The 27,924-nt window shown below is 40.1% G+C and overlaps 1 protein-coding gene and 1 long non-coding RNA gene across 2 annotated transcripts; one reads left to right on the forward strand and one right to left on the reverse strand.

The window, feature by feature from the left end:
- Positions 1-960: 960 nt before the first annotated feature.
- On the reverse strand, positions 961-1,845 carry LOC125014419. Its single transcript, XR_007113510.1, has 2 exons — positions 1,621-1,845; positions 961-1,292 (listed from the first exon to the last, which is right to left on the reverse strand). It is a non-coding gene; the product is annotated as an uncharacterized LOC125014419 (long non-coding RNA).
- A 771-nt stretch (positions 1,846-2,616) lies between these two features.
- LOC125014611 lies at positions 2,617-27,449 on the forward strand. The gene is given in 79 exon segments (XM_047595855.1): positions 2,617-2,667; positions 2,976-3,017; positions 3,148-3,369; positions 3,446-3,589; positions 3,690-3,846; positions 3,945-3,972; positions 4,053-4,167; positions 4,258-4,350; positions 4,438-4,501; positions 4,580-4,678; positions 4,768-5,115; positions 5,261-5,379; positions 5,608-5,757; positions 5,838-6,008; positions 6,100-6,403; positions 6,536-6,600; positions 6,717-6,804; positions 6,907-7,024; positions 7,102-7,225; positions 7,595-7,731; positions 7,823-8,078; positions 8,166-8,408; positions 8,497-8,673; positions 8,758-8,903; positions 9,004-9,094; positions 9,198-9,587; positions 9,697-9,823; positions 9,921-10,039; positions 10,126-10,322; positions 10,520-10,703; positions 10,801-10,966; positions 11,110-11,234; positions 11,339-11,647; positions 11,775-11,978; positions 12,068-12,193; positions 12,281-12,451; positions 12,547-12,652; positions 12,655-12,857; positions 12,947-13,078; positions 13,285-13,301; positions 17,105-17,108; positions 17,437-17,658; positions 17,735-17,878; positions 17,996-18,152; positions 18,251-18,278; positions 18,365-18,479; positions 18,570-18,662; positions 18,750-18,813; positions 18,892-18,990; positions 19,077-19,424; positions 19,570-19,688; positions 19,917-20,066; positions 20,147-20,317; positions 20,409-20,712; positions 20,845-20,909; positions 21,027-21,114; positions 21,217-21,334; positions 21,414-21,537; positions 21,838-21,974; positions 22,064-22,319; positions 22,407-22,649; positions 22,738-22,914; positions 22,999-23,144; positions 23,245-23,335; positions 23,419-23,808; positions 23,918-24,044; positions 24,140-24,258; positions 24,340-24,536; positions 24,676-24,859; positions 24,957-25,122; positions 25,266-25,390; positions 25,495-25,803; positions 25,925-26,128; positions 26,218-26,343; positions 26,431-26,601; positions 26,695-26,883; positions 26,886-27,005; positions 27,099-27,230; positions 27,350-27,449. Coding segments are annotated over 77 exon segments (12,063 nt in total). The 5' UTR covers positions 2,617-2,667; positions 2,976-3,017; positions 3,148-3,162; the 3' UTR covers positions 27,371-27,449.
- Positions 27,450-27,924: the final 475 nt, after the last annotated feature.

A 27,924-nucleotide genomic window follows, 5' to 3' on the forward strand; every position in this document is an offset into this window, starting at 1 on the left:
TCAGATAGGTTTATTTTATTCAGTGAACCACGATTCTAATAGACAATATATACATATGAAATAATTAATAAATAAATAAATAAATAAATAAATAAATAAAAGAGAAGTAACTGCATGTGGTTTTGTGGGGAATGCTGTCTCTAAAAGCTGGATCCATGTTTTAGGTGCATATCTGATGAGGTCACTTTTTTCTGCTTAGAAAAGAGTTTCAGTACACACGGTGTCATATCGCCGCCTGGCTGAATTACCCTCGTGGTTCCTGACTACTGAGTCTGCAATGTCTGTTTTGCACTGGAACCACAGGGCCACTTCAAGAAATTTGCTTTTGAGAAATTATTTTTTTCTTTCTTTTTTTTTTTTTTAATGTGTATTTGCCTTTTTATTTGGCTATGGGACGACGAAGAGAGGACCACTTGTTGTGATTGTTGTTGTTAGTTCATTTGCAATAATTCAGAAATGATGATACAAGTTGTCAACACTAAGTATTTGAATTTATGTCAGAAGCTGCCAAGTCTTCTTTGGGCTTTCTTCCTCTCTGCAGCAAAAATACATCACCAAAACTGAAACGGCTCAGTATGTGAATTCAAAATGACAAACAAAAAAAAAAAATCCTTTTCCTGGTGCACTGGAGTCCCTCTAAGGGTCTTTCCTCGAGATTGGCATACATGGCTGTTTCACGTTTGTGTGCTGACTGGCTTTTTGCAGGGGCTTCAACAACTGCCCTGTGACTCAAAAGCCCCCACCCCACCCCGACCACACCCCCCGATCTCTGACCTCTTTGCTTCCATGTTCTTTCTTGGATTTCTAGCACCTCTCTCATTTCAATGAGCTGGCGCAATTAGATACGGTACCCCAAATGTTCGATGAACTTACAAGAAAACATGCAGATTAAGAATTTAAAAATACACTAATGGACAAATACACTGGATACATTATGGCAGTCAGCCAAGACAGACAGTAGAAAATTAGTAGATCAATTTATTTTTCCTGCGTGAGGGACATCATTGAGACACATTTACAAGGGAACAGATGTTCTAAAACAAATCAGGCTTTTACAAGTTGCTGCTATAAACTTGTTGGAATGTAGCCAAAGCAATTATCACATTAGGTGAACATAAATGGAAAATAAACATGTGGAAATAACAGTGTTGCATTAAACACAGCATCTTTGATGTTAGGACGTGACCAAGTGAGGAAAAAGCCCAGGTGGAAGAGCTTTGTTTCAATTCAACATCAGTCGGTCGTAAGCTCGGTCCCACTGCCTGTGTGGGAAATCTGAAGCTGCGGGATTGCTGGAGGAGCAAATGCCCGAAATGTTATTTTAATAATTTGAAACTAAATAAATACACACATTTTTACATTTTCAGGTATGGCAGATAAAAAGCTTTTGAACACAGAGCTAATTGGATGTATGAGCTTCACTGGACTGGATCACAATATAGTCTGACAATTTAAAGTTAACATTAACCACAAAGTTACAAAAGAAAGTCACACATTTCTGCAAGTAAGCTGACTCTAATTTGATTTTTGAACATGTTATCAAAATTACATATTACATGAATTTAGTCTAGGCTGAACAATTGAGAGGAATGTGATTTTGCCAGATGCCAAAATACTTACAGGGCATCCTGCTGGAAATGATTCCAGCAGATGTAGTCTACGATGTACCCCCTCACTTGAGGTCTTTTCTACAGCAGCCATTCTGACAAGAAATGCAGCCAATTAGTACACCACACAAGTACTGCACTATGTACCACAAACACCACACTCAGAGCATCCATCTGAACCTATAAAAGCAAACTCCAGTTTTTGCTTAAAACCTTATTTTTGTTTAACCAATGAACAGCCCACCAATCCTAGCTGTGTACCTTCCCCTCCTCAATGACATGCCCACCTCTTAGAGTAGATGTTTAAACTACTCAAATAACATGACAGATTATGACAGCCCCCCCCCCCCCCCCCCCGCAACGTTCTGCAGACAGAGGAATAGCTTGTGTTTCTCATTGCACCCGAAGTAAGCTGACAACTGTTCACTCTGAACACTAAATCGAACTCACCCAATCATGTAGACTGAATTTCTTCACAAATCTTGAAGCACGTTGCATTTATCTTCCACAAAATAGTGACTTCACTGTGAAACCACATCACTTGATTTTAAAAACAATGATAGTGCAGTTAATTAAAATTTAACCACCTTTTTTTTGCCCACATACTGATCTAAATAATTGTTCAGTAAATTGAAATGAGCGAAAGATAATTAAAAAAATAAATTATCTAATTTCAAAATTTTACTGATTATTCAGAGAAAAAGGTTTTGAGTTTTCCAAAAAGAAGAAAAGTGCATTCAGAGTAGAATAATATAAAAAAAAATTGTGCCCCCATATATTTATATATAAAGCATGTATAAAGAACAGCATCACCCACTCACATCAATACAAGCCAATTAAAATAAGAGCTAAATATTAAGGACATCACCAATGGAATGGGATTGTCCTAAATTTAGTGCCAGAAAAATATTCCTTACTATGCCTTAGTACACAGCTGTACCCCTTACCATATTTGGCAAGCAAGCCTCCTTTAACATTTGCTTGGCAAGCAAACTGGATCATATATAAGGGGTCCTAGAGCAGCTTCAGAGTGTGTGGTGGTAGAACAGCTCCAGCTTCGGTGAGGTTATCCACTCTTAAGCCTTGTGCCATTTAGATGTAATGCACGTTTAGTGAATTAGTCATAGCATTATGTCATGTAACAGTAAACAATTTATACATAGACTAACATTTGATGCAATTTGAGAATTTCTTTAACAACAATTGTGATTTAAAACAAATCCTGAAATGCATAGATTTGTTTAATTTATTTAATTTATAAAATTTTTATAAAATATTACACATAGTGTAATTTTGTAATAGGTTTTTATTTCAAGTTTCATGTTTTGGTTGTTTCCCTCACTGACTAAAATACATTATTTTCAACAGGATTGTGTAATATAACATTCATTCAGGAAAGGAAGGGGAAAGGTATGTAGATCTAGAACATGCACAAACCATTCATTAAAACACCAGACAGTCAGATTGGTTAGTGACGTGAAAAGTAAACTTCTGTTGGAAAGAAACTTCTAAGATTGCTTATGTCTGACTTCCTACACAGAAACAAGCCGCCACCATGAGTACAGACGCAGAGATGGCCGTTTACGGCAAGGCTGCCATTTACCTTCGTAAGCCAGAGAAGGAGAGAATTGAGGCTCAAAGCAAACCTTTTGATGCCAAGAGCGCTTGCTACGTGCCAGATGCCAAGGAGCTGTACCTGAAGGCAACAGTCATCAAGAAGGAGGGTGGCAAAGCCACTGTCAAACTCCTTGAAAGTAATGAGGTAGGTATCATACCATCAGACTAAACTGTTGAAGGAAAATGTGATTAGTTCTCATTGTGCCAATGTCCTGTTGCAGGAGAGAGTAGTCAAGGAAGACGACGTCTCTCCCATGAACCCTCCCAAGTTCGACAAAATTGAGGACATGGCCATGATGACCCATCTCAATGAAGCCTCTGTGTTGTATAATCTCAAAGAGCGTTATGCCGCATGGATGATCTACGTAAGCCTTTCTCCTAAATGGAAATGGAATACTGGAAATGATCAATCTTAAAGGAACCTTTAATTGGTATTAACTTTTCAATCTCTATAATCACTTTTAGACCTACTCTGGGCTGTTCTGTGCCACTGTGAACCCCTACAAGTGGCTCCCAGTGTACGATGCTGAAGTTGTGAGTGCCTACAGAGGCAAGAAGCGTATGGAGGCTCCACCCCATATCTTCTCCGTCTCTGACAACGCTTATCAGAACATGCTTACTGGTATGTCCTTGACTTAAAGTTAAGATTCTTAGTTAGTTAAGAATGTCAGCTTCTTGTGAAAGAAATAAATATTAAATACTTTGTTTTTCCATCAACAGATAGGGAGAACCAGTCTGTCTTGATCACGTAAGTATCACATGTTTTGATTTTGTCTGATATGATAAAACATTTGATCAAACTCTTACAAAGTTTGTTTCTATACTCAGTGGAGAATCTGGTGCTGGAAAGACTGTGAACACCAAGCGTGTCATCCAGTACTTTGCAACAATTGCAGTTGGTGGTGGTGAAAAGAAGAAGACAGAGTCAACCAGCAAAATTGGAGTATGTTATGCCGAAGTTATTTCTGAAAATATTAAATATACTTTGTCAAGAAAAGTCCTGTTTGACAGAGTTCATAAACCTGTCTTTTAGGGCTCACTTGAGGACCAGATTATTGCAGCCAATCCCTTGCTGGAGGCTTATGGTAATGCCAAAACTGTGAGGAATGACAACTCTTCCCGTTTCGTAAGTATGAGGCAAATTCTGTTGGGAGAATTACTATTACACATTACACATGTGGAAGAAACGTAACAATTCCTTTACTCCAAATAGGGTAAATTCATCAGAATTCATTTCGGCACAACTGGCAAACTGGCTAGTGCTGATATTGAGACATGTAAGTAGCACTTTCTCAATGTGAAACCACACAAGTTTGTCTGGAGCTGGTATTGTGACTTACAAAGTAAATTTGCAGATCTGCTGGAGAAGTCTAGAGTGACATTCCAGCTTCCTGATGAGAGAGGCTATCACATCTTTTACCAAATGATGACCAACCACAAACCCGAGCTGATTGGTAAGAAGGCTGAGTTGCAAAAAGTTAATACTATATGTGGTTGTCATATTTAACAATGTATTGAAAATGTCACCCTCCTTTGCTTTTAGAATTGGCTCTCATCACAACCAACCCCTACGACTTCCCCATGTGCAGTCAGGGTCAGATCACTGTGGCCAGCATTGATGACAAAGTTGAGCTGGAAGCCACTGATGTGAGTAGTCCTCATGATTTTGACATTAATGAAACTGCATATGTTATTATGATAATTGCATATTTGACAGTGTTTTCTGACAGGATTATATTCCATTTTTAACAGAACGCTATCGATATCCTGGGCTTCAGTAAAGAGGACAAGATGAACATCTACAAGATGACTGGTGCTGTGCTTCACCATGGTAACATGAAGTTCAAGCAGAAGCAGCGTGAGGAGCAGGCTGAGCCTGATGGCACAGAGGGTGAGTAGTTAGTGTCATATCAATATGAGGAATTTTTGGACATCTTCAATACACCCCTTAATCACACTGGCTGATGTTTACTATGATGGAATATCACCATCACATACTGCATTTAATAACCATTAATGATTGTTGCTGTTCTCAGATGCTGACAAGGTTGCTTACCTGTTGGGTCTGAACTCTGCTGACATGCTGAAGGCTTTGTGCTACCCCAGAGTGAAGGTCGGAAATGAGTATGTCACCAAGGGACAGACCGTGCCTCAGGTAAACACAAGTTACTAATGTCAAGTATCTTATTATACAAAAGAGGATCAGTGAAATGGTAGTCAGTGAAATGATGCAGATCTGAGCTTGTAGGAAAAAAAGAACAAAAACATTGTATAATTTATTCCCACTTTGGATTAGTTTTGCTTTTAAAAAAGTTCCATTAAACCATAATTCTACATAAAAGTTAACTGATATTAATCGAATAATGCTTTTGTTTGTCTTTAGGTGCTGAACTCTGTACCTGCCCTGGCCAAGTCCATCTATGAGAGGATGTTCTTGTGGATGGTCATCCATATCAACCAAATGTTGGACACTAAGCAGCAAAGGAACTTCTTCATTGGTGTCCTGGATATTGCTGGTTTTGAAATCTTTGATGTAAGCTTTACTCACAATGAAACCACCATCTCACACTTTTCATGACAGAATGATGATTTCGATGATTCATCCATTCACAGTACAACAGCATGGAGCAGCTGTGCATCAACTTCACCAATGAGAAACTGCAACAGTTCTTCAACCACCACATGTTCGTCCTGGAGCAAGAGGAGTACAAGAAGGAGGGTATTATCTGGGAGTTCATTGACTTCGGTATGGACTTGGCTGCCTGCATTGAGCTGATTGAAAAGGTACATGTCTACATAATTTGCATGTACGTAATATTTAGTATGATATGAGAACACTTACATTTGATGACTCTTAATTTCCCTTTCCACCCAGCCCATGGGTATCTTCTCCATCCTTGAAGAGGAGTGCATGTTCCCCAAGGCTACTGACTCATCCTTCAAGAACAAGCTGTATGACCAGCATCTTGGCAAAAACAGAGCATTTGAGAAGCCAAAGCCCGCCAAGGGCAAAGCTGAGGCCCACTTCTCACTGGTGCACTATGCTGGCACTGTGGATTACAACATCAGTGGCTGGCTGGACAAGAACAAGGACCCGCTGAACGAGTCTGTCTTGCAGCTGTACCAGAAGTCCTCAGTTAAACTGCTGAGCATTCTCTATCCTCCTGCAGTCGCTGAGGGTAAGATGCTTAGTGAAGTAATACATATATGTATATTGTAAAGATTTTACATCCTCTAAAGTTTTCTATGTGTTAATGCCCTGTAAATGTGAATTTTGACACTTTTTCAATTTAAAACAAACTGAAAAACAGATACAACCAAGAAGGGAGGCAAGAAGAAGGGTGGCTCTATGCAGACTGTGTCTTCACAGTTCAGGGTAAGGTTTGAAAAATGCATTGAATGCCACTTAATACTTATATGTACTTATATATATATTTATATAGCTCATATGTGTTCCATTTATGACCAACATGCACCACTTTCTACCTATAGGAGAACTTGGGCAAGCTGATGACTAACTTGAGGAGCACCCATCCTCACTTTGTGCGTTGTCTGATTCCCAATGAGTCCAAGACTCCAGGTACCAAAACATGATCTTTATGATATTTATCGTGTCTGTGTGCATTGGTTTGATTGTTGCTTCGTAACAACAAATTACTACTGACAAATCTCTCTTTTACAGGTCTTATGGAGAACTTCCTGGTTATCCACCAGCTCAGGTGTAATGGTGTGCTGGAGGGTATCAGAATCTGCAGGAAAGGTTTCCCCAGCAGAATTGTCTATGCTGACTTCAAGCAGAGGTAAACATTGTTAACAGGACTTGGATACAGACAATGTTATGAAATGCACACACTGACCATTTACTCTCTCATAAAAGATACAAGGTACTGAATGCCAGCGTCATCCCTGAGGGCCAGTTCATTGACAACAAGAAGGCATCTGAGAAGCTGCTTGGGTCTATTGATGTTGATCACGACCAGTACAGATTCGGACACACCAAGGTAAGATCCAAGCAATCGCAGTTTTATGCAATTATAAAACATATGACCATATGATTGTTGCTTTAATACCAAGGACATTACGTTTTCTCTCCATTCAGTTTGCTTATCTGTTAATTGGAAGGGTATCTCTAAATGAACTTTCCCCAAAAAAGAGTGCACTTTCATTCACCATGAGCTTGTAGAAAAGCACTTCCAAATTACACAATTAGTGACACACCTCAGAAAAAGTGACCTCTATCCAAAAAGGTAACCTAAAAAATAAATCTGGGCGTTCTACGTGGTTATAGAATAATCACAGTTTTGATTAATCCTGGTTACAGTGTTTAACATTATACTGCAATCCTTTATGTTTACTTTCTATTTATCTAGGTATTCTTCAAGGCTGGTCTGCTGGGTACCCTTGAGGAGATGAGAGATGAAAAGTTGGCATCTCTGGTCACCATGACTCAGGCTCTTTGCCGTGCTTACCTCATGAGAAGCGAATTTGTCAAGATGACAGCCAGGAGGCATGTTAAAAAAGCTATTACTCTATATTAGAAATATATAGTAGAAACATTAAAAGTACCTTGGCCAATAACAAAAATGTCTTCTCCACAGGGATGCCATCTATACCATTCAGTACAATGTCCGCTCATTCATGAATGTCAAACACTGGCCGTGGATGAAGGTGTACTACAAGATCAAGCCTCTGCTGAAGAGTGCTGAGACAGAGAAGGAGCTGGCTCAGATGAAGGAGAACTATGGAAAGATGCAAACAGACCTGGCTGCTGCTCTTGCCAAGAAGAAGGAACTGGAAGAGAAGATGGTGTCTCTTCTGCAGGAGAAGAATGACTTGCAGCTGCAAGTGGCATCTGTAAGTAGATTACAAAGGACAGTTGTACATTTTTATTTGTGTATCAACAGATTTTATGTGCTAACGTCCTTTATAAATGTAAACTAGGAATCAGAGAATCTGTCAGACGCTGAGGAGAGATGTGAGGGACTTATCAAGAGCAAGATTCAGCTGGAGGCCAAACTCAAGGAGACAACTGAGAGGCTGGAGGATGAAGAGGAAATCAATGCTGAGCTTACTGCCAAGAAGAGGAAGCTGGAGGATGAATGCTCTGAGCTCAAGAAGGATATTGATGACCTGGAGCTTACCTTGGCCAAAGTGGAAAAGGAGAAACATGCCACTGAGAACAAGGTTCCTAAATTTTACCAAATCTAGAAGATGAAATAAAATTTAAGACTTGTGCGGTCATGCAATAATAATGCCTTTCTTGTAAATGTAGGTGAAGAACCTGACTGAAGAGATGGCCTCTCAGGATGAGAGCATTGCTAAGCTGACCAAGGAGAAGAAAGCCCTTCAGGAGGCTCATCAGCAGACCCTTGATGACCTGCAGGCTGAGGAAGACAAAGTCAACACTCTGACCAAGGCCAAGACCAAGCTTGAGCAGCAAGTTGATGACGTAAGTATGAAATGTCCCAGGGATTACAAAATAAACGTATCTTCATCTTGAGTGTGATCATAACAAATCCATGTCAATGTGCAGCTTGAGGGTTCCCTGGAGCAAGAAAAGAAGCTTCGTATGGACCTGGAGAGAGCCAAGAGAAAGCTGGAGGGTGATCTGAAACTTGCCCAGGAGTCCATCATGGATCTTGAGAATGACAAGCAGCAGTCTGAGGAGAAACTTAAGAAGTAACTAAGATTATTTCTTATCTTTGTTTAAAAACAACCATTATGTTGTATGGTCCAGAACTTGGATGAACTCTTACCATTCACTATATTATTCACACAGGAAAGACTTTGAAATTAGCCAACTTCTTAGCAAGATTGAGGATGAGCAGTCAATGGGTGCCCAGCTTCAGAAGAAGATCAAGGAGCTTCAGGTGAAAAATACTCTGTGTTACATCAAACATTATTCCATATGTTTCTATGTTTGAGATTTCAAGTAGAAAGTTTACTGAAAGGCAAGATTTCTACATCCAACAGGCTCGTATTGAGGAACTGGAAGAGGAGATTGAGGCTGAGCGTGCTGCCCGTGCCAAGGTTGAGAAGCAAAGAGCTGACCTGTCCAGGGAGCTTGAGGAGATCAGCGAGAGGCTGGAGGAGGCCGGTGGTGCAACTGCTGCTCAGATTGAGATGAACAAGAAGCGCGAAGCTGAGTTCCAGAAGCTCCGTCGTGATCTTGAGGAGTCTACTCTGCAGCATGAAGCCACTGCCGCTGCTCTTCGCAAGAAGCAGGCTGATAGTGTCGCTGAGCTGGGAGAGCAGATCGACAACCTGCAGCGCGTCAAGCAGAAGCTTGAGAAGGAAAAGAGTGAATACAAGATGGAGATTGATGACCTCTCCAGCAACATGGAGGCTGTTGCTAAAGCAAAGGTAACATATTACATTATTTCAATTGTACTTTAATACTGTACTTACAGACTGTCAACATGTAATGGAAATAAAGTTGAATTGAGGATCTGTTTACTCTTTTTCTTATTAGGGAAATCTGGAAAAGATGTGCCGTACTCTTGAGGACCAACTTAGTGAACTGAAGACCAAGAGCGATGAAAATATCCGTCAGCTCAATGACACTGGAGCACAGAAAGCACGTCTCCTCACAGAAAATGGTATGTCTAATACAGCAAATAACTACACACCATATATTTTAGTACATGGTGAGGAAACTGAACACACACTAAAGTTTGGTGACACTTTTCACAAAAGGTGAGCTTGGCCGTCAAATGGAGGAGAAAGAAGCACTTGTCTCCCAGCTGACCAGAGGCAAACAGGCCTTCACACAGCAGATTGAAGAGCTGAAGAGACAGATGGAAGAGGAGGTTAAGGTAAGAAAACTTTAAGATAACTTTGGATAGATGTTATTTGATGGAGATTTATCATTTTGACACTTCCATAATATTTGTTATACTAGGCCAAGAATGCCCTTGCCCATGGACTGCAATCAGCCCGTCATGACTGTGACCTGCTGAGGGAGCAGTTTGAGGAGGAGCAGGAGGCCAAGGCCGAGCTGCAGCGTGGAATGTCCAAGGCCAACAGCGAGGTGGCTCAGTGGAGAACTAAATATGAAACTGATGCTATCCAGCGCACTGAGGAGCTTGAGGAATCCAAGTGAGTAACAATCAAATAACTGAATGGCCAGTGTAGCATTATAATGTGGCACAACTTGCAATGTTAATGCCCCTTAGTCTTTTTTTCCTTTTTAGATTTGTTTAAAAATTGCTTATATGCTCACACAAATTCTTAACACATGTCATACGTGTATTCCAACTTGTTACTGAGAAACACATCTCACATTTTTTAAAAAGGAAAAAGCTGGCTCAGCGCCTTCAGGAGGCTGAGGAACAGATTGAGGCTGTGAATTCCAAGTGTGCTTCTCTGGAAAAGACCAAGCAGAGGCTCCAGAGTGAAGTGGAGGATCTCATGATTGATGTGGAGAGAGCTAATGGGCTGGCTGCCAACCTGGACAAGAAGCAGAGGAACTTTGACAAGGTAATATCTTTTACTTTCAGTGACCACAATTTAGATAGATAATATGACTTTTCACGGTATGGAAAACTAATTAAACAATACAAACTGTGTTACTTAGGTGCTGGCTGAGTGGAAGCAGAAGTACGAGGAGGGCCAGGCAGAGCTTGAGGGAGCTCAGAAGGAGGCTCGCTCTCTGGGCACTGAACTGTTCAAGATGAAGAACTCTTATGAGGAAGCTCTGGATCAGCTGGAGACCATGAAGCGTGAAAACAAGAACCTGCAGCGTGAGTTCCCACCAGACTGTGCAATAGTACTTAATTTTTCAAACCCATCTATATCTATATCATATCTTTTTGTTCCAAAAATTCTAAATCTATAATGTACATTGAATGACTAAACAATATTAAACATCTGTATCTCTCTGTAGAGGAGATCTCAGATCTGACTGAACAGATTGGTGAGACTGGCAAGAGCATCCATGAGCTGGAGAAGTCCAAGAAGCAGGTGGAGACAGAGAAGTCTGAGATCCAGACAGCTCTTGAAGAGGCTGAGGTACATCTTTGTCTGAGGATATTGTCCTAATGTTTTGCATGATCTAATGCACTCTGAACATGTATGAAGGCAAAGATTCATATCTTATTCTTTGACATCATTAGGGCACTCTGGAACATGAGGAGTCTAAGATCCTGCGTGTTCAGCTGGAGCTCAACCAGATTAAGGGTGAGGTGGACAGGAAGTTGGCAGAAAAAGATGAAGAGATGGAGCAGATCAAGAGGAACAGCCAGAGAGTGATTGATTCCATGCAGAGCACTCTGGATTCTGAGGTCAGGAGCAGGAATGATGCCCTGAGAATTAAGAAGAAGATGGAGGGAGACCTGAATGAGATGGAGATTCAGCTGAGCCATGCTAATCGCCAGGCTTCTGAGTCCCAGAAACAGCTGAGGAATGTGCAGGCACAACTGAAGGTATTGTAAAAGTAGTAGTAGTAGTAGTAGTAGTAGTAGTAGTAGTAGTAGTATTGTAGAGCAGTTGCATAGGACTTTCCTATAAACATTTAGATTTTTTTGTGATTATTATCTGGTGTTTCTCTAGGATGCTCAACTGCACCTTGATGATGCTGTCAGAGCTCAGGATGACCTCAAGGAACAAGCTGCCATGGTGGAGCGCAGGAACGGTCTCATGGTGGCTGAAATTGAGGAACTTAGGGCTGCTCTGGAACAGACAGAGAGAAGCCGCAAAATCGCTGAGCAGGAACTGGTTGATGCCAGTGAGCGTGTTGGACTTCTGCACGCTCAGGTGAACATTTTATTAATATTTCTCCACAACAACACAAATCCTACGCGATGTCAGGCATGAGATAACTATTTTCTTTTCTAATTTTTCAGAACACAAGCCTTCTGAACACCAAGAAGAAGCTTGAGTCTGACCTGGTCCAGATCCAGAGTGAAGTTGATGACACCGTTCAGGAAGCAAGGAATGCAGAGGAGAAGGCCAAGAAGGCTATCACTGATGTAGGTTTAAATTTAATTTGTTCACTAATATACTATATTTAACTGTGTTTTCCATTTCATTTTAAATTGCAATGTTATGTTTTATAGGCTGCTATGATGGCTGAGGAGCTGAAGAAGGAGCAGGATACCAGCTCTCACCTGGAGAGGATGAAGAAGAACCTGGAGGTCGCAGTTAAGGACCTGCAGCACCGTCTGGATGAGGCTGAGAACCTGGCCATGAAGGGTGGCAAGAAGCAGCTCCAGAAACTCGAGTCCAGGGTAAGATAAAAAGATTTCTGTACTTCAGCAAATTTAGAAAAACATGCAAAACACATGGACTGTAAATAATTCATGAATTTTCTGGTTTTCTGAAGGTGCGTGAGCTGGAAGCAGAGGTTGAGGCTGAGCAGAGACGTGGTTCTGATGCTGTCAAGGGTGTCCGCAAATATGAGAGGAGAGTGAAGGAGCTCACCTATCAGGTATAGTCATATTAGCACTTGGCATATATGGTAAAAATGAATGTAACATATATAAGTAACATCAATTGCACAATTAAAATTGAATCATGCAATTATGTATTCAATTACAGACTGAGGAGGACAAGAAAAATGTTACCAGACTGCAGGATCTGGTTGACAAACTGCAGCTCAAGGTGAAGGCCTACAAGAGGCAGGCTGAGGAAGCGGTAAGGACATTTTTTCAAAAACGTACTAATTACTTGATATTATGTTATTTCAAATATGGCTGAAACATTTTACTGTGGTCTAATTTCAGGAGGAGCAGGCCAATGTTCATCTGTCCAAGTGCAGGAAGGTTCAGCATGAGCTGGAGGAGGCTGAGGAGCGTGCTGATATTGCAGAGTCCCAGGTCAACAAGCTCAGAGCTAAGAGCCGTGACTCTGGCAAGGTAAATATATCTCAGTTTAGTGAATGCCTATCAATGATAGTTCTGTAATTTATACTCTTCTCAGATCAGAAATGTATTATTCTATTATGTGCTGTTTACATTGCTATTTACAATAGGTTTAAATACTATAAAATAAACTGCTTAAATGTGATCTAATGATAACTGAAATGATAAAATTCAACTAAAACATTATCCATCTTTTACAGGGAAAGGATTCAGCTGAGTAAAGCACACCAAATGCTTTACTGTGTTGAGTCTCATATAACTTATGATGAAACAATAAAGATTACGCTCTTGCTCTTAAATTGCTGTCTGTAGTATTTTCATTTTTTGGCAATCTGGCCATTGAGCATTTTGGTAACAGGAGAATTCGGGGAAAATGATTGTGGGGTTGAAAATGTTTAGCAGTTATCACATCTTAATCCTAACTTTGAATGAGGGCGTGAAAACAAATAAATTACTAACACATAATATTCTCTAACTTATAAACAGATTTAAGTTAGTAAATAGAGCAACTCAGTAACTTCTAACACCCTAAAATCACACCATTTGGCTCTGATTAGTAAACAAATTTTAAATAACTGAAGAAGCTTACCATGACATGAAGTTACACACTGGTAAAAGCTATTTTAAATGTCCTGATCATCCACATAAATACCAGGTGCATGTACAAATTTAAGCACAAATTAAAGAATGTAAATAAGTTTTCAGGCTGTCAAGTGTTTATTGCACATTGCTGCCTGGGATATTTTAAATTATATTGCTCAACAACCAGAAAGAGGTCGTAAAGTGCATGGCCTGGCCAAAAATGGGCTTGAAGCTATATCTGCAGAGTCAGTTGAAGTGTTTATAGCTTGACATATGAGTGTGAATGCCACGACATATATCTTACACCTTATCACAAGTAATAAGATATTTTTTATTTTTTTTATTTCTATTTCTTATGAAACAGTTATATATTAGCAGTATGATTAAACAACAAGTAAAACTTGACAATAAATAACAATTATAGTTTCACAATGTGTAATAAGAAAAACGTTTAAAGGGAATGCATATGTTTTGTACTGTAACTGGTATTTTTGAGCCATGATCATTAAAATCAATTTAAAAACTATGTAGGAAAAGATCTAAAATTAAACTTTCCTATTTCAAGAGGGGATTATCGCAAATTCACCATCCGCCTTTGCTGATGGAAACATGAAACATAAGATGTTCCAGTGACAAATGTTACACTCATGTAACTATCAGCTGTCACCCTTACCATATTTGGCATGTGTCCCGTATTTAACTTCTGCATGGTAAGCAAACACATTCAATCTAAGGTTTCGAATTCAAGTGTACCAGAAAACATGCAGAGGTAGTTTGTGGAATAATCATCAACTATTATATTTCTTACATTAACACAGCCTATATATTATAAAGTGCTGTTGTACAGTGTGTGCAAAATAGTTTTAATAAATTCAAAGTTTTTAATTTTAAAATGGTAACTTTTTCCCCACAATGCCATCAACGTACATGCAGTAGAACATAACTGTAGCATAAATATTTCTTTTATTTTTAATTGTCCATGATTTTTAAATCTTTGCAAGCTCATTTCTAAATCTATTTAAAGAAATTGCCATACACACACGATCTAACTATAGTGCAGCAAGTACATAGTGTACATAGTCCCTCCAGTTTAGAGGAACTCATTAATTAAGAGTAATACTGCAATTAACTCACATAAGTAATTGTAAGAGTATAGTCAACAGGTGGTAGAAAAGGAGTCAAGAGCTGCTCTGAAATAGAATGACAGGGGCTGCAAAGTGTTTGAGCAGCTGGTGATACAAGTGACTTTGAGGGGACATTTGGGTGCATGAAAAGACTTCTTTACTGAGAAATCAAATGATATGCTCTCGCTGTGAGGAGACTGTAAGTCCACTCTAAATCCATTAAGGAGGACAAAAATCTTTTATCAAGAAGAATCTTCAGCGAAGCAGGGTCAAGTACTCCTGGATTTACATGAAACTCGCCTGAAATTAAAGAACCTGGGACGTTTCACAGAATGGATGAGATTGAGAAGTAAAAAGTGGCAAGAAGTTCAGAAACTGACATTTTGTTTGTTTGTTTTTGGGTTGCAAAAGCTGCTGTTTGCATAAAAAAAGGGTGTGAAGCAACACACGCATATCAAGTCCTCTGCAATGTGAAAGGAGTCTAGAGTACCTTCATAATGCCACCAAACTGCAATTAAACACACAGAAAAAATAACTAATGATTTAATTACTAATATCTAATAATTCATCTACTAATCTAACTCTCACATTTACTTCACACAGCAAACGTAGGAAAACATGAACAATATTTGTTAACAGAAAAAGTTTTGAGATATCCTGCCCAAACAACTCTTTCAAATGACCATATGCTTTGGATGTTAAGAGATAAACAACAACCTTCAGTACAAACCTGATCTAACATCTGAGGTACTGGTGCCAAAGGTGAATACAAATATGCGAACATTTTGGGATGCCCTGGAATTGCAGCCTGATCAGGCTCTGTGTAACACTGCAATGCAATGCACTGCATTATACCTTTAAGATTGAATGCGGCTATTCAAACATTTAACTCACTGTTCTGAGGAGTTCAAAGAGCTGTCAACTTGGATTTATTGCAGCAACAATGGATTCCATTGTTGACCTGGAGACACAGAAAAAGAAGGTCTAAATATGTCAAAAATTCCAAGGATACTCTGAATGTCTCTAACTATTCCTTGCACCACATGCTGATTATTTTCATAGATTGTGTATTATTTAAAAGTAAAACATAACAGAAGACCTATTACACTAAGCTTTCATTCACAACATTAAGTACAGCATCTCCCTGGCCATAACTGGTCCTGCATTACTACATTAAACACTCATTCACACTGGAAAGCTCAAATATTTAAAAATGTCTGACTCAAATTTGCACAGACTGCATTCCAACTCTTATCCTATTAATCTTTATCTCATTCTATTACAAAAAGTTACACATCATTAAGTTTAGCTTCCCACTCACAGTATTCTCATGAGATTTCCGCTCTACAATTTAAAATACTTGAGTCCTAAGCTGACTCTTTTGCCTGATGCACTTGGCACATGTGAAGGATTTTTTTGCTCAGTCCAAAAAACAAAAATCAAATCACTGAGTAACTAAGCTGTCGTGCAAACAATGCAAGATCAATCTTTCCCTCCAAGTTGCAGAAGTTATGTTCTGAGAAAGTCTGAAAATAGACCTGAAGCTTGCAAAGACGGTTTGGACTGAAGTTACGCTCATAAAATATCAGCGAAACATGACACGCTATGCAGAGCATATGGAGAGCTGTACTGATTAAAACTGAAGCATGTCATGTCATGGTATGTCCTTAATTTGTGTGCAACACAGGGAACTGAAAACAATTTTTTTGTAGACATTGTCTTAATCATGATTTAAGCATCCAATGAGATGTGGTCAGAGGAACTATAGAGATATCTTATGAATCAAATCTTCTGCAATTATAACTTGTGCAAAACATAGAACTGGTATCCAAGAAGCCCTCTCCATTTGTAATTTTTTTATGTTGACAAGATAGCTTGGATTGTCATTTGAAAGAAATCTTTGCTTAAAAACAAGGAGTAATTTGATATAAAAAAAAAAATAAATAATTGAAAAAGGACAAATACAAATTGCCCTTTCGGAATGAAATTCAAATAAGATGCACTAGCAGCTGCTTTTAATGGATGTCTGCTCTAGTCCTTATACACACCACATTAGGCATGTATTCCATATATAGCCTCTGCTGCGTAGGCATGCTGTGTTCAATATAAAGAGCCCAAGCAAACAGAGCTGTGTGTGGTAGGAGACCCTTGAAGACTCTTGGTTGTGGTAGGCTCATCTCATGTCTGCTATGGAATAGTTTAATCTAATTGTTATTTGTGACATTAATGCATTAATTAATTAGTCACATTTTAAACAAGTCTTCCCTTTCAAACTTTCATCAGTAGCTGAGTATATGTGATGTGTTTTCAACAGGATTGTGGAATATAACAGACTTTTGACGTGAACAGGGTCAGGTAAGAACAAGTTTGAACTGCTTGCAATTTTTAATGTTTAGGTTTTTCTACTGTTTTCTACGGTAAAGTTCAAGTTGTTACAAATGTTATATCTACACTAACTCTAGGAGGGAAGAATAAATGCTTTAAGCAAAAATTCAAGTCATCTGTGATTAGGGACATCAGTTTGATAAGAAAGTGTAAAGTGTTTAGTTTAAGAGATGTATTCTAGGCTGTTAAGTCACTTTAGTAGTAATTCCAAGACTATGACCATGATTATACTTATTTGATATATTTGAAAACACTTTACAGAAGAACGCTGCCACCATGAGTACAGACGCAGAGATGGCCGTTTACGGCAAGGCTGCCATTTACCTTCGTAAGCCAGAGAAGGAGAGAATTGAGGCTCAAAGCAAACCTTTTGATGCCAAGAGCGCTTGCTACGTGCCAGATGTCAAGGAGCTGTACCTGAAGGCAACAGTCATCAAGAAGGATGGGGCTAAAGTCACTGTGAAACTCCTTGAAAGTAATGAGGTAGGTATCATACCATCAGACTAAACTGTTAAAGGAAAATGTGATTAGTTCTCATTGTGCCAACGTTCCGTTGCAGGAGAGAGAAGTCAAAGAAGACGACGTCTCTCCCATGAACCCTCCCAAGTTCGACAAAATTGAGGACATGGCCATGATGACCCATCTCAATGAAGCCTCTGTGTTGTATAATCTCAAAGAGCGTTATGCCGCATGGATGATCTACGTAAGCCTTTCTCCTAAATGAACAAATAGACATACTGGAAATGGAATACTGGAAATGATCAATCTTAAAGGAACCTTTAATTGGTATTAACTTTTCAATCTCTATAATCACTTTTAGACCTACTCTGGGCTGTTCTGTGCCACTGTGAACCCCTACAAGTGGCTCCCAGTGTACGATGCTGAAGTTGTGAGTGCCTACAGAGGCAAGAAGCGTATGGAGGCTCCACCCCATATCTTCTCCGTCTCTGACAACGCTTATCAGAACATGCTTACTGGTATGTCCTTGACTTAAAGTTAAGATTCTTAGTTAGTTAAGAATGTCAGCTTCTTGTGAAAGAAATAAATGTTAAAAATACTATAATTCCATCAACAGATAGGGAGAACCAGTCTGTCTTGATCACGTAAGTATCACATGTTTTGATTTTGATTTTGTCTGATATGATGAAACATTTGATCAAACTCTTACAAAGTTTGTTTCTATACTCAGTGGAGAATCTGGTGCTGGAAAGACTGTGAACACCAAGCGTGTCATCCAGTACTTTGCAACAATTGCAGTTGGTGGTGGTGACAAGAAGAAGACAGAGTCAACCAGCAAAATTGGTGTATGTTATGCTGAAGTTATTTCTGAAAATATTAAATATACTTTGTCAAGAAAAGTCCTGTTTGACGGAGTTCATAAACCTGTCTTTTAGGGCTCACTTGAGGACCAGATTATTGCAGCCAATCCCTTGCTGGAGGCTTATGGTAATGCCAAAACTGTGAGGAATGACAACTCTTCCCGTTTCGTAAGTATGAGGCAAATTCTGTTGGGAGAATTACTATTACACATTACACATGTGGAAGAAACGTAACAATTCCTTTACTCCAAATAGGGTAAATTCATCAGAATTCATTTCGGCACAACTGGCAAACTGGCTAGTGCTGATATTGAGACATGTAAGTAGCACTTTCTCAATGTGAAACCACACAAGTTTGTCTGGAGCTGGTATTGTGACTTACAAAGTAAATTTGCAGATCTGCTGGAGAAGTCTAGAGTGACATTCCAGCTTCCTGATGAGAGAGGCTACCACATCTTCTACCAAATGATGACCAACCACAAACCCGAGCTGATTGGTAAGAAGGCTGAGTTGCAAAAAGTTAATACTATATGTGGTTGTCATATTTAACAATGTATTGAAAATGTCACCCTCTGCTTTTAGAATTGGCTCTCATCACAACCAACCCCTACGACTTCCCCATGTGCAGTCAGGGTCAGATCACTGTGGCCAGCATTGATGACAAAGTTGAGCTGGAAGCCACTGATGTGAGTAGTCCTCATGATTTTGACATCAATGAAACTGCATATGTTATTATGATAATTGCATATTTGACAGTGTTTTCTGACAGGATTATATTCCATTTTGAACAGAATGCTATCGATATCCTGGGCTTCAGTAAAGAGGACAAGATGAACATCTACAAGATGACTGGTGCTGTGCTTCACCATGGTAACATGAAGTTCAAGCAGAAGCAGCGTGAGGAGCAGGCTGAGCCTGATGGCACAGAGGGTGAGTAGTTAGTGTGATATCAATATGAAGAATTTTTGGACATCTTCAATACACCCCTTAATCACACTGGCTGATGTTTACTATGACGGAATATCACCATCACATACTGCATTTAATAACCATTAATGATTGTTGCTGTTCTCAGATGCTGACAAGGTTGCTTACCTGTTGGGTCTGAACTCTGCTGACATGCTGAAGGCTTTGTGCTACCCCAGAGTGAAGGTCGGAAATGAGTATGTCACCAAGGGACAGACCGTGCCTCAGGTAAACACAAGTTACTAATGTCAAGTATCTTATTATACAAAAGAGGATCAGTGAAATGATAGTCAGTGAAATGATGCAGATCTGAGCTTGTAGGAAAAAAAGAACAAAAACATTGTATAATTTATTCCCACTTTGGATTAGTTTTGCTTTTAAAAAAGTTCAATTAAACCATAATTCTACATAAAAGTTAACTGATATTAATCAAATAATGCTTTTGTTTGTCTTTAGGTGCTGAACTCTGTACCTGCCCTGGCCAAGTCCATCTATGAGAGGATGTTCTTGTGGATGGTCATCCATATCAACCAAATGTTGGACACTAAGCAGCAAAGGAACTTCTTCATTGGTGTCCTGGATATTGCTGGTTTTGAAATCTTTGATGTAAGCTTTACTCACAATGAAACCACCATCTCACACTTTTCATGACAGAATGATGATGTCGATGATTCATCCATTCACAGTACAACAGCATGGAGCAGCTGTGCATCAACTTCACCAATGAGAAACTGCAACAGTTCTTCAACCACCACATGTTCGTCCTGGAGCAAGAGGAGTACAAGAAGGAGGGTATTATCTGGGAGTTCATTGACTTCGGTATGGACTTGGCTGCCTGCATTGAGCTGATTGAAAAGGTACATGTCTACATAATTTGCATGTACGTAATATTTATTTTGATATGAGAACACTTACATTTGATGACTCTTAATTTCCCTTTCCACCCAGCCCATGGGTATCTTCTCCATCCTTGAAGAGGAGTGCATGTTCCCCAAGGCTACTGACACATCCTTCAAGAACAAGCTGTATGACCAGCATCTTGGCAAAAACAAAGCATTTGAGAAGCCAAAGCCCGCCAAGGGCAAAGCTGAGGCCCACTTCTCACTGGTGCACTATGCTGGCACTGTGGATTACAACATCACTGGCTGGCTGGACAAGAACAAGGACCCACTGAACGAGTCTGTCGTGCAGCTGTACCAGAAGTCCTCAGTTAAACTGCTGAACATTCTGTATCCCCCTGCTCCTGCTGAGGGTAAGATGCTTGATGAAGTAATACATATATGTATATTGTAAAGATTTTACATCATCTAAAGTTTTCTATGTGTTAATGCCCTGTAAATGTAAATTTTGACACTCTTTCAATTTAAAACAAACTGAAAAACAGATACAACCAAGAAGGGAGGCAAGAAGAAGGGTGGTTCTATGCAGACTGTGTCTTCACAGTTCAGGGTAAGGTTTGAAAAATGCATTGAATGCCACTTAATACTTATATGTACTTATATATATATTTATATATATATATATGTGTTCCATTTATGACCAACATGCACCACTTTCTACCTATAGGAGAACTTGGGCAAGCTGATGACTAACTTGAGGAGCACCCATCCTCACTTTGTGCGTTGTCTGATTCCCAATGAGTCCAAGACTCCAGGTACCAAAACATGATCTTTATGATATTTATCGTGTCTGTGTGCATTGGTTTGATTGTTGCTTCGTAACAACAAATTACTACTGACAAATCTCTCTTTTACAGGTCTGATGGAGAACTTCCTGGTTATCCACCAGCTCAGGTGTAATGGTGTGCTGGAGGGTATCAGAATCTGTAGGAAAGGTTTCCCCAGCAGAATTCTCTATGGTGACTTCAAGCAGAGGTGAAAAGAAATGTAATAAGAGTTTGATACAGACATTGTTACAAAATGCACACACTGACCATTTACTCTCTCATAAAAGATACAAGGTACTGAATGCCAGTGTCATCCCTGAGGGCCAGTTCATTGACAATAAGAAGGCATCTGAGAAGCTGCTTGGGTCTATTGATGTTGATCACGACCAGTACAGATTCGGTCACACCAAGGTAAGCACTTTGTGATCCTAGTTTTATATATTTTTATGGATTTACAAAAAGAAGATAAACTGTTATGCCCACTTTGTTTATGTGTTGCTTGGTGGGGTATCTCTAAATGTACTGTTGTGAACATGGGGTTCCAATATATGTAGAAATGTACTTAAAAAATTGTATGGATACAAAATTAATGAAACCCCTCAGAAATGCTGCTCTTGTACATGGTATAAAATATTCATTCTTTGGACTACTCCTGGTTAAAGTGTTTAAAATTATACTGCAATCCTTTATGTTTACTTTCTATTTATCTAGGTATTCTTCAAGGCCGGTCTGCTGGGTACCCTTGAGGAGATGAGAGATGAAAAGTTGGCAAATCTGGTCACCATGACTCAGGCTCTTTGCCGTGCTTACCTCATGAGAAAGGAGTTTGTCAAGATGATGGAGAGAAGGCATGTTAAAAAAGCAAATTCCCTACACATAGTAATCGTAGAAATAATGAACAGTAAGCTGGTCTATAACACAAATTTCTTCTCTGCAGGGAAGCCATCTATACCATTCAGTACAATGTCCGCTCATTCATGAATGTCAAACACTGGCCATGGATGAAGGTGTACTACAAGATCAAGCCTCTGCTGAAGAGTGCTGAGACAGAGAAGGAGCTGGCTCAGATGAAGGAGAACTATGGAAAGATGCAATCAGACCTGGCTACTGCTCTTGCCAAGAAGAAGGAACTGGAAGAGAAGATGGTGTCTCTTCTGCAGGAGAAGAATGACTTGCAGCTGCAAGTGGCATCTGTAAGTAGATTACAAAGGACAGTTGTACATTTTTGTTTGTGTATCAACAGATTTTATGTGCTAACGTCTTTTATAAATGTAAACTAGGAATCAGAGAATCTGTCAGATGCTGAGGAGAGATGTGAGGGACTTATCAAGAGCAAGATTCAGCTGGAGGCCAAACTCAAGGAGACAACTGAGAGGCTGGAGGATGAAGAGGAAATCAATGCTGAGCTTACTGCCAAGAAGAGGAAGCTGGAGGATGAATGCTCTGAGCTCAAGAAGGATATTGATGACCTGGAGCTTACCTTGGCCAAAGTGGAAAAGGAGAAACATGCCACTGAGAACAAGGTTCCTAAATTTTACCAAATCTAGAAGATGAAATAAAATTTAAGACTTATGCGGTCATGCAATAATAATGCCTTTCTTGTAAACGTAGGTGAAGAACCTGACTGAAGAGATGGCCTCTCAGGATGAGAGCATTGCTAAGCTGACCAAGGAGAAGAAAGCCCTTCAGGAGGCTCATCAGCAGACCCTTGATGACCTGCAGGCTGAGGAAGACAAAGTCAACACTCTGACCAAGGCCAAGACCAAGCTTGAGCAGCAAGTTGATGACGTAAGTATGAAATGTCCCAGGGATTACAAAATAAACGTATCTTCATCTTGAGTGTGATCATAACAAATCCATGTCAATGTGCAGCTTGAGGGTTCCCTGGAGCAAGAAAAGAAGCTTCGTATGGACCTGGAGAGAGCCAAGAGAAAGCTGGAGGGTGATCTGAAACTTGCCCAGGAGTCCATCATGGATCTTGAGAATGACAAGCAGCAGTCTGATGAGAAAATTAAGAAGTAATTAAGATAATTTCTTATGTCTGTTTATAAACAACCACTATGTTTCATGGCCCAGAACTTGGATGAACTCTTACTATTCACTATATTATTCTCACAGGAAGGACTTTGAAATTAGCCAACTTCTTAGCAAGATTGAGGATGAGCAGTCAATGGGTGCCCAGCTTCAGAAGAAGATCAAGGAGCTTCAGGTGAAAAATACTCTCCATATGTTTCCATGTTTGAGATTTCAAGTAGAAAGTTTACTGAAAGGCAAGATTTCTACATCCAACAGGCTCGTATTGAGGAACTGGAAGAGGAGATTGAGGCTGAGCGTGCTGCCCGTGCCAAGGTTGAGAAGCAAAGGGCTGACCTGTCCAGGGAGCTTGAGGAGATCAGCGAGAGGCTGGAGGAGGCCGGTGGTGCAACTGCTGCTCAGATTGAGATGAACAAGAAGCGCGAAGCTGAGTTCCAGAAGCTCCGTCGTGATCTTGAGGAGTCTACTCTGCAGCATGAAGCCACTGCCGCTGCTCTTCGCAAGAAGCAGGCTGATAGCGTTGCTGAGCTGGGAGAGCAGATCGACAACCTGCAGCGCGTCAAGCAGAAGCTTGAGAAGGAAAAGAGTGAATACAAGATGGAGATTGATGACCTCTCCAGCAACATGGAGGCTGTTGCTAAAGCAAAGGTAACATATTACATTATTTCAATTGTACTTTAATACTGTACTTACAGACTGTCAACATGTAATGGAAATAAAGTTGAATTGAGGATCTGTTTACTCTTTTTCTTATTAGGGAAATCTGGAAAAGATGTGCCGTACTCTTGAGGACCAACTTAGTGAACTGAAGACCAAGAGTGATGAAAATGTTCGTCAGCTCAATGACGTTGGAGCACAGAAAGCACGTCTCCTCACAGAAAATGGTATGTCTAAAAGAGCAAATAACTTCAGTACAGATATCAATGTATGGCTGAGAAACTGAACACAAACTAAAGTTTGATGACATTTCTCACAAAAGGTGAGCTTGGCCGTCAAATGGAAGAGAAAGAGGGGCTTGTCTCCCAGCTGACCAGAGGCAAACAGGCCTTCACACAGCAGATTGAGGAGCTGAAGAGACAGATGGAAGAGGAGGTTAAGGTAAGAAGCATTTAAACCAACTATGCATAGATGTTATTCTAGCTTTATCCTTTTGATACACACACTATATTCGTTATATAGGCCAAGAATGCTCTTGCCCATGGACTGCAATCAGCCCGTCATGACTGTGACCTGCTGAGGGAGCAGTTTGAGGAGGAGCAGGAGGCCAAGGCCGAGCTGCAGCGTGGAATGTCCAAGGCCAACAGCGAGGTGGCTCAGTGGAGAACTAAATATGAAACTGATGCTATCCAGCGCACTGAGGAGCTTGAGGAATCCAAGTAAGATTCAAATAACTGAATGGCCAATGTAGCATTATGGCCCCATTTGCAATGCTAACAAGTATTTCTCAGTATCATGACAAATTTGAGCAGATTTCCAACTTGTTACTGAGAAACACATCTCACATTTTTTAAAAAGGAAAAAGCTGGCTCAGCGCCTTCAGGAGGCTGAGGAACAGATTGAGGCTGTGAATTCCAAGTGTGCTTCTCTGGAAAAGACCAAGCAGAGGCTCCAGAGTGAAGTGGAGGATCTCATGATTGATGTGGAGAGAGCTAATGGGCTGGCTGCCAACCTGGACAAGAAGCAGAGGAACTTTGACAAGGTAATATCTTTTACTTTCAGTGACCACAATTTAGATAGATAATATGACTTTTCACGGTATTGAAAACTAATTCAACAATACAAACTGTGTTACTTAGGTGCTGGCTGAGTGGAAGCAGAAGTATGAGGAGGGCCAGGCAGAGCTTGAGGGAGCTCAGAAGGAGGCTCGCTCTCTGGGCACTGAACTGTTCAAGATGAAGAACTCTTATGAGGAAGCTCTGGATCAACTGGAGACCATGAAGCGTGAAAACAAGAACCTGCAGCGTGAGTTCCCACCAGACTGTGCAATACTACTTAATTTTTCAAACCCATCTATATCTATATCATATCTATTTGTTCCAAAAATTGTAAATCTATAATGTACATTGAATGACTAAACAATATTTAACATCTGTATCTCTCTGTAGAGGAGATCTCAGATCTGACTGAACAGATTGGTGAGACTGGCAAGAGCATCCATGAGCTGGAGAAGTCCAAGAAGCAGGTGGAGACAGAGAAGTCTGAGATCCAGACAGCTCTTGAAGAGGCTGAGGTACATCTTTGTCTGAGGATATTGTCCTAATGTTTTGCATGATCTAATGCACTCTGAACATGTATGAAGGCAAAGATTCATATCTTATTCTTTGACATCATTAGGGAACTCTGGAACATGAGGAGTCTAAGATCCTGCGTGTTCAGCTGGAGCTCAACCAGATTAAGGGTGAGGTGGACAGGAAGTTGGCAGAAAAAGATGAAGAGATGGAGCAGATCAAGAGGAACAGCCAGAGAGTGATTGATTCCATGCAGAGCACTCTGGATTCTGAGGTCAGGAGCAGGAATGATGCCCTGAGAATTAAGAAGAAGATGGAGGGAGACCTGAATGAGATGGAGATTCAGCTGAGCCATGCTAATCGCCAGGCTTCTGAGTCCCAGAAACAGCTGAGGAATGTGCAGGCACAACTGAAGGTATTGTAAAAGTAGTAGTAGTAGTAGTAGTAGTAGTAGTAGTAGTATTGTAGAGCAGTTGCATAGGACTTTCCTATAAACATTTAGATTTTTTTGTGATTATTATCTGGTGTTTCTCTAGGATGCTCAACTGCACCTTGATGATGCTGTCAGAGCTCAGGATGACCTCAAGGAACAAGCTGCCATGGTGGAGCGCAGGAACGGTCTCATGGTGGCTGAAATTGAGGAACTTAGGGCTGCTCTGGAACAGACAGAGAGAAGCCGCAAAATCGCTGAGCAGGAACTGGTTGATGCCAGTGAGCGTGTTGGACTTCTGCACGCTCAGGTGAACATTTTATTAATATTTCTCCACAACAACACAAATCCTATACGATGTCAGGCATGAGATAACTATTTTCTTTTCTAATTTTTCAGAACACAAGCCTTCTGAACACCAAGAAGAAGCTTGAGTCTGACCTGGTCCAGGTCCAGAGTGAAGTTGATGACTCCATTCAGGAAGCAAGGAATGCAGAGGAGAAGGCCAAGAAGGCAATCACTGATGTAGGTTTAAATTTAATTTGTTCACTAATATACTATATTTAACTGTGTTTTCCATTTCATTTTAAATTGCAATGTTATGTTTTATAGGCTGCTATGATGGCTGAGGAGCTGAAGAAGGAGCAGGATACCAGCTCTCACCTGGAGAGGATGAAGAAGAACCTGGAGGTCGCAGTTAAGGACCTGCAGCACCGTCTGGATGAGGCTGAGAACCTGGCCATGAAGGGTGGCAAGAAGCAGCTCCAGAAACTTGAGTCCAGGGTAAGATAAAAAGATCTGTACTTCAGCAAATTTAGAAAAACATGCAAAACACATGGACTGTAAATAATTCATGAATATTCTGGTTTTCTGAAGGTGCGTGAGCTGGAAGCAGAGGTTGAGGCTGAGCAGAGACGTGGTTCTGATGCTGTCAAGGGTGTCCGCAAATATGAGAGGAGAGTGAAGGAGCTCACCTATCAGGTATAGTCATATTAGCACTTGGCATATATGGTAAAAATGAATGTAACATATATAAGTAACATCAATTGCACAATTAAAATTGAATCATGCAATTATGTTTTCAACTACAGACTGAGGAGGACAAGAAAAATGTTACCAGACTGCAGGATCTGGTTGACAAACTGCAGCTCAAGGTGAAGGCCTACAAGAGGCAGGCTGAGGAAGCGGTAAGGACAACATTTTTTTCAAAAACGTACTAATTACTTGATATTATGTTATTTCAAATATGGCTGAAACATTTTACTGTGGTCTAATTTCAGGAGGAGCAGGCCAATGTTCATCTGTCCAAGTGCAGGAAGGTCCAGCATGAGCTGGAGGAGGCTGAGGAGCGTGCTGATATTGCAGAGTCCCAGGTCAACAAGCTCAGAGCTAAGAGCCGTGACTCTGGCAAGGTAAATACAAACACAATTTGGAGAATAAAAATAACACCATTCTTAATTCTCCACATAGCTGAGAAGAGACAAACCTTCAAATGTGTGCGGAGAATGATGTTTATTTCTGTTTTTTATAGGGAAAAGAAGTCGCTGAGTAAAGCATTTCCACTGATGGTCTTTTTCCAGTCATATAATATGATGTGAAACACACCACAATAAAATATTTTTTCCATCTTATTTTGCTTTCTGTGGTATTTTATTTGATTGTGTTACCTGAGAGAAAGGAAATATTAATTGAAGATTAAAAATGAAAAATAATATCTCTCGAAATATGCTGATGTTATTGATGAACAGTAAAGACTGTTATATAGATTATAATGGCCAAACAAATGTACTGATACAGAGAACAGGGGTAATAACAATAGATAATATATAATATACAGCATAATATAGCAGTATTGGAGTGGGGCAGCCATTTCACAGCCATGTGGAAAAAGCTGTGAGCTGAGTCTGTTGGTTCTTTGCCCTCATGACTCTACCGGAGGGGAGGCTGCTGATTAAATAGTGTCCTGGATGAGTGGGGTCCCTGCAGATCTTTGTGGCCTATCAGTGGATGGCTCGAGTAGATCTTGTCCAGCCAACAAACAACTCAGGTGTCTTGATGACCCACTGCTGTTTTTTTTTCCCTCTGCCGCGGTGCAGGTGTAGGAGA

The sequence above is a fragment of the Mugil cephalus genome, chromosome 10, assembly GCF_022458985.1.
Source record: "Mugil cephalus isolate CIBA_MC_2020 chromosome 10, CIBA_Mcephalus_1.1, whole genome shotgun sequence".
In the NCBI taxonomy this organism is placed as follows: domain Eukaryota; kingdom Metazoa; phylum Chordata; class Actinopteri; order Mugiliformes; family Mugilidae; genus Mugil; species Mugil cephalus.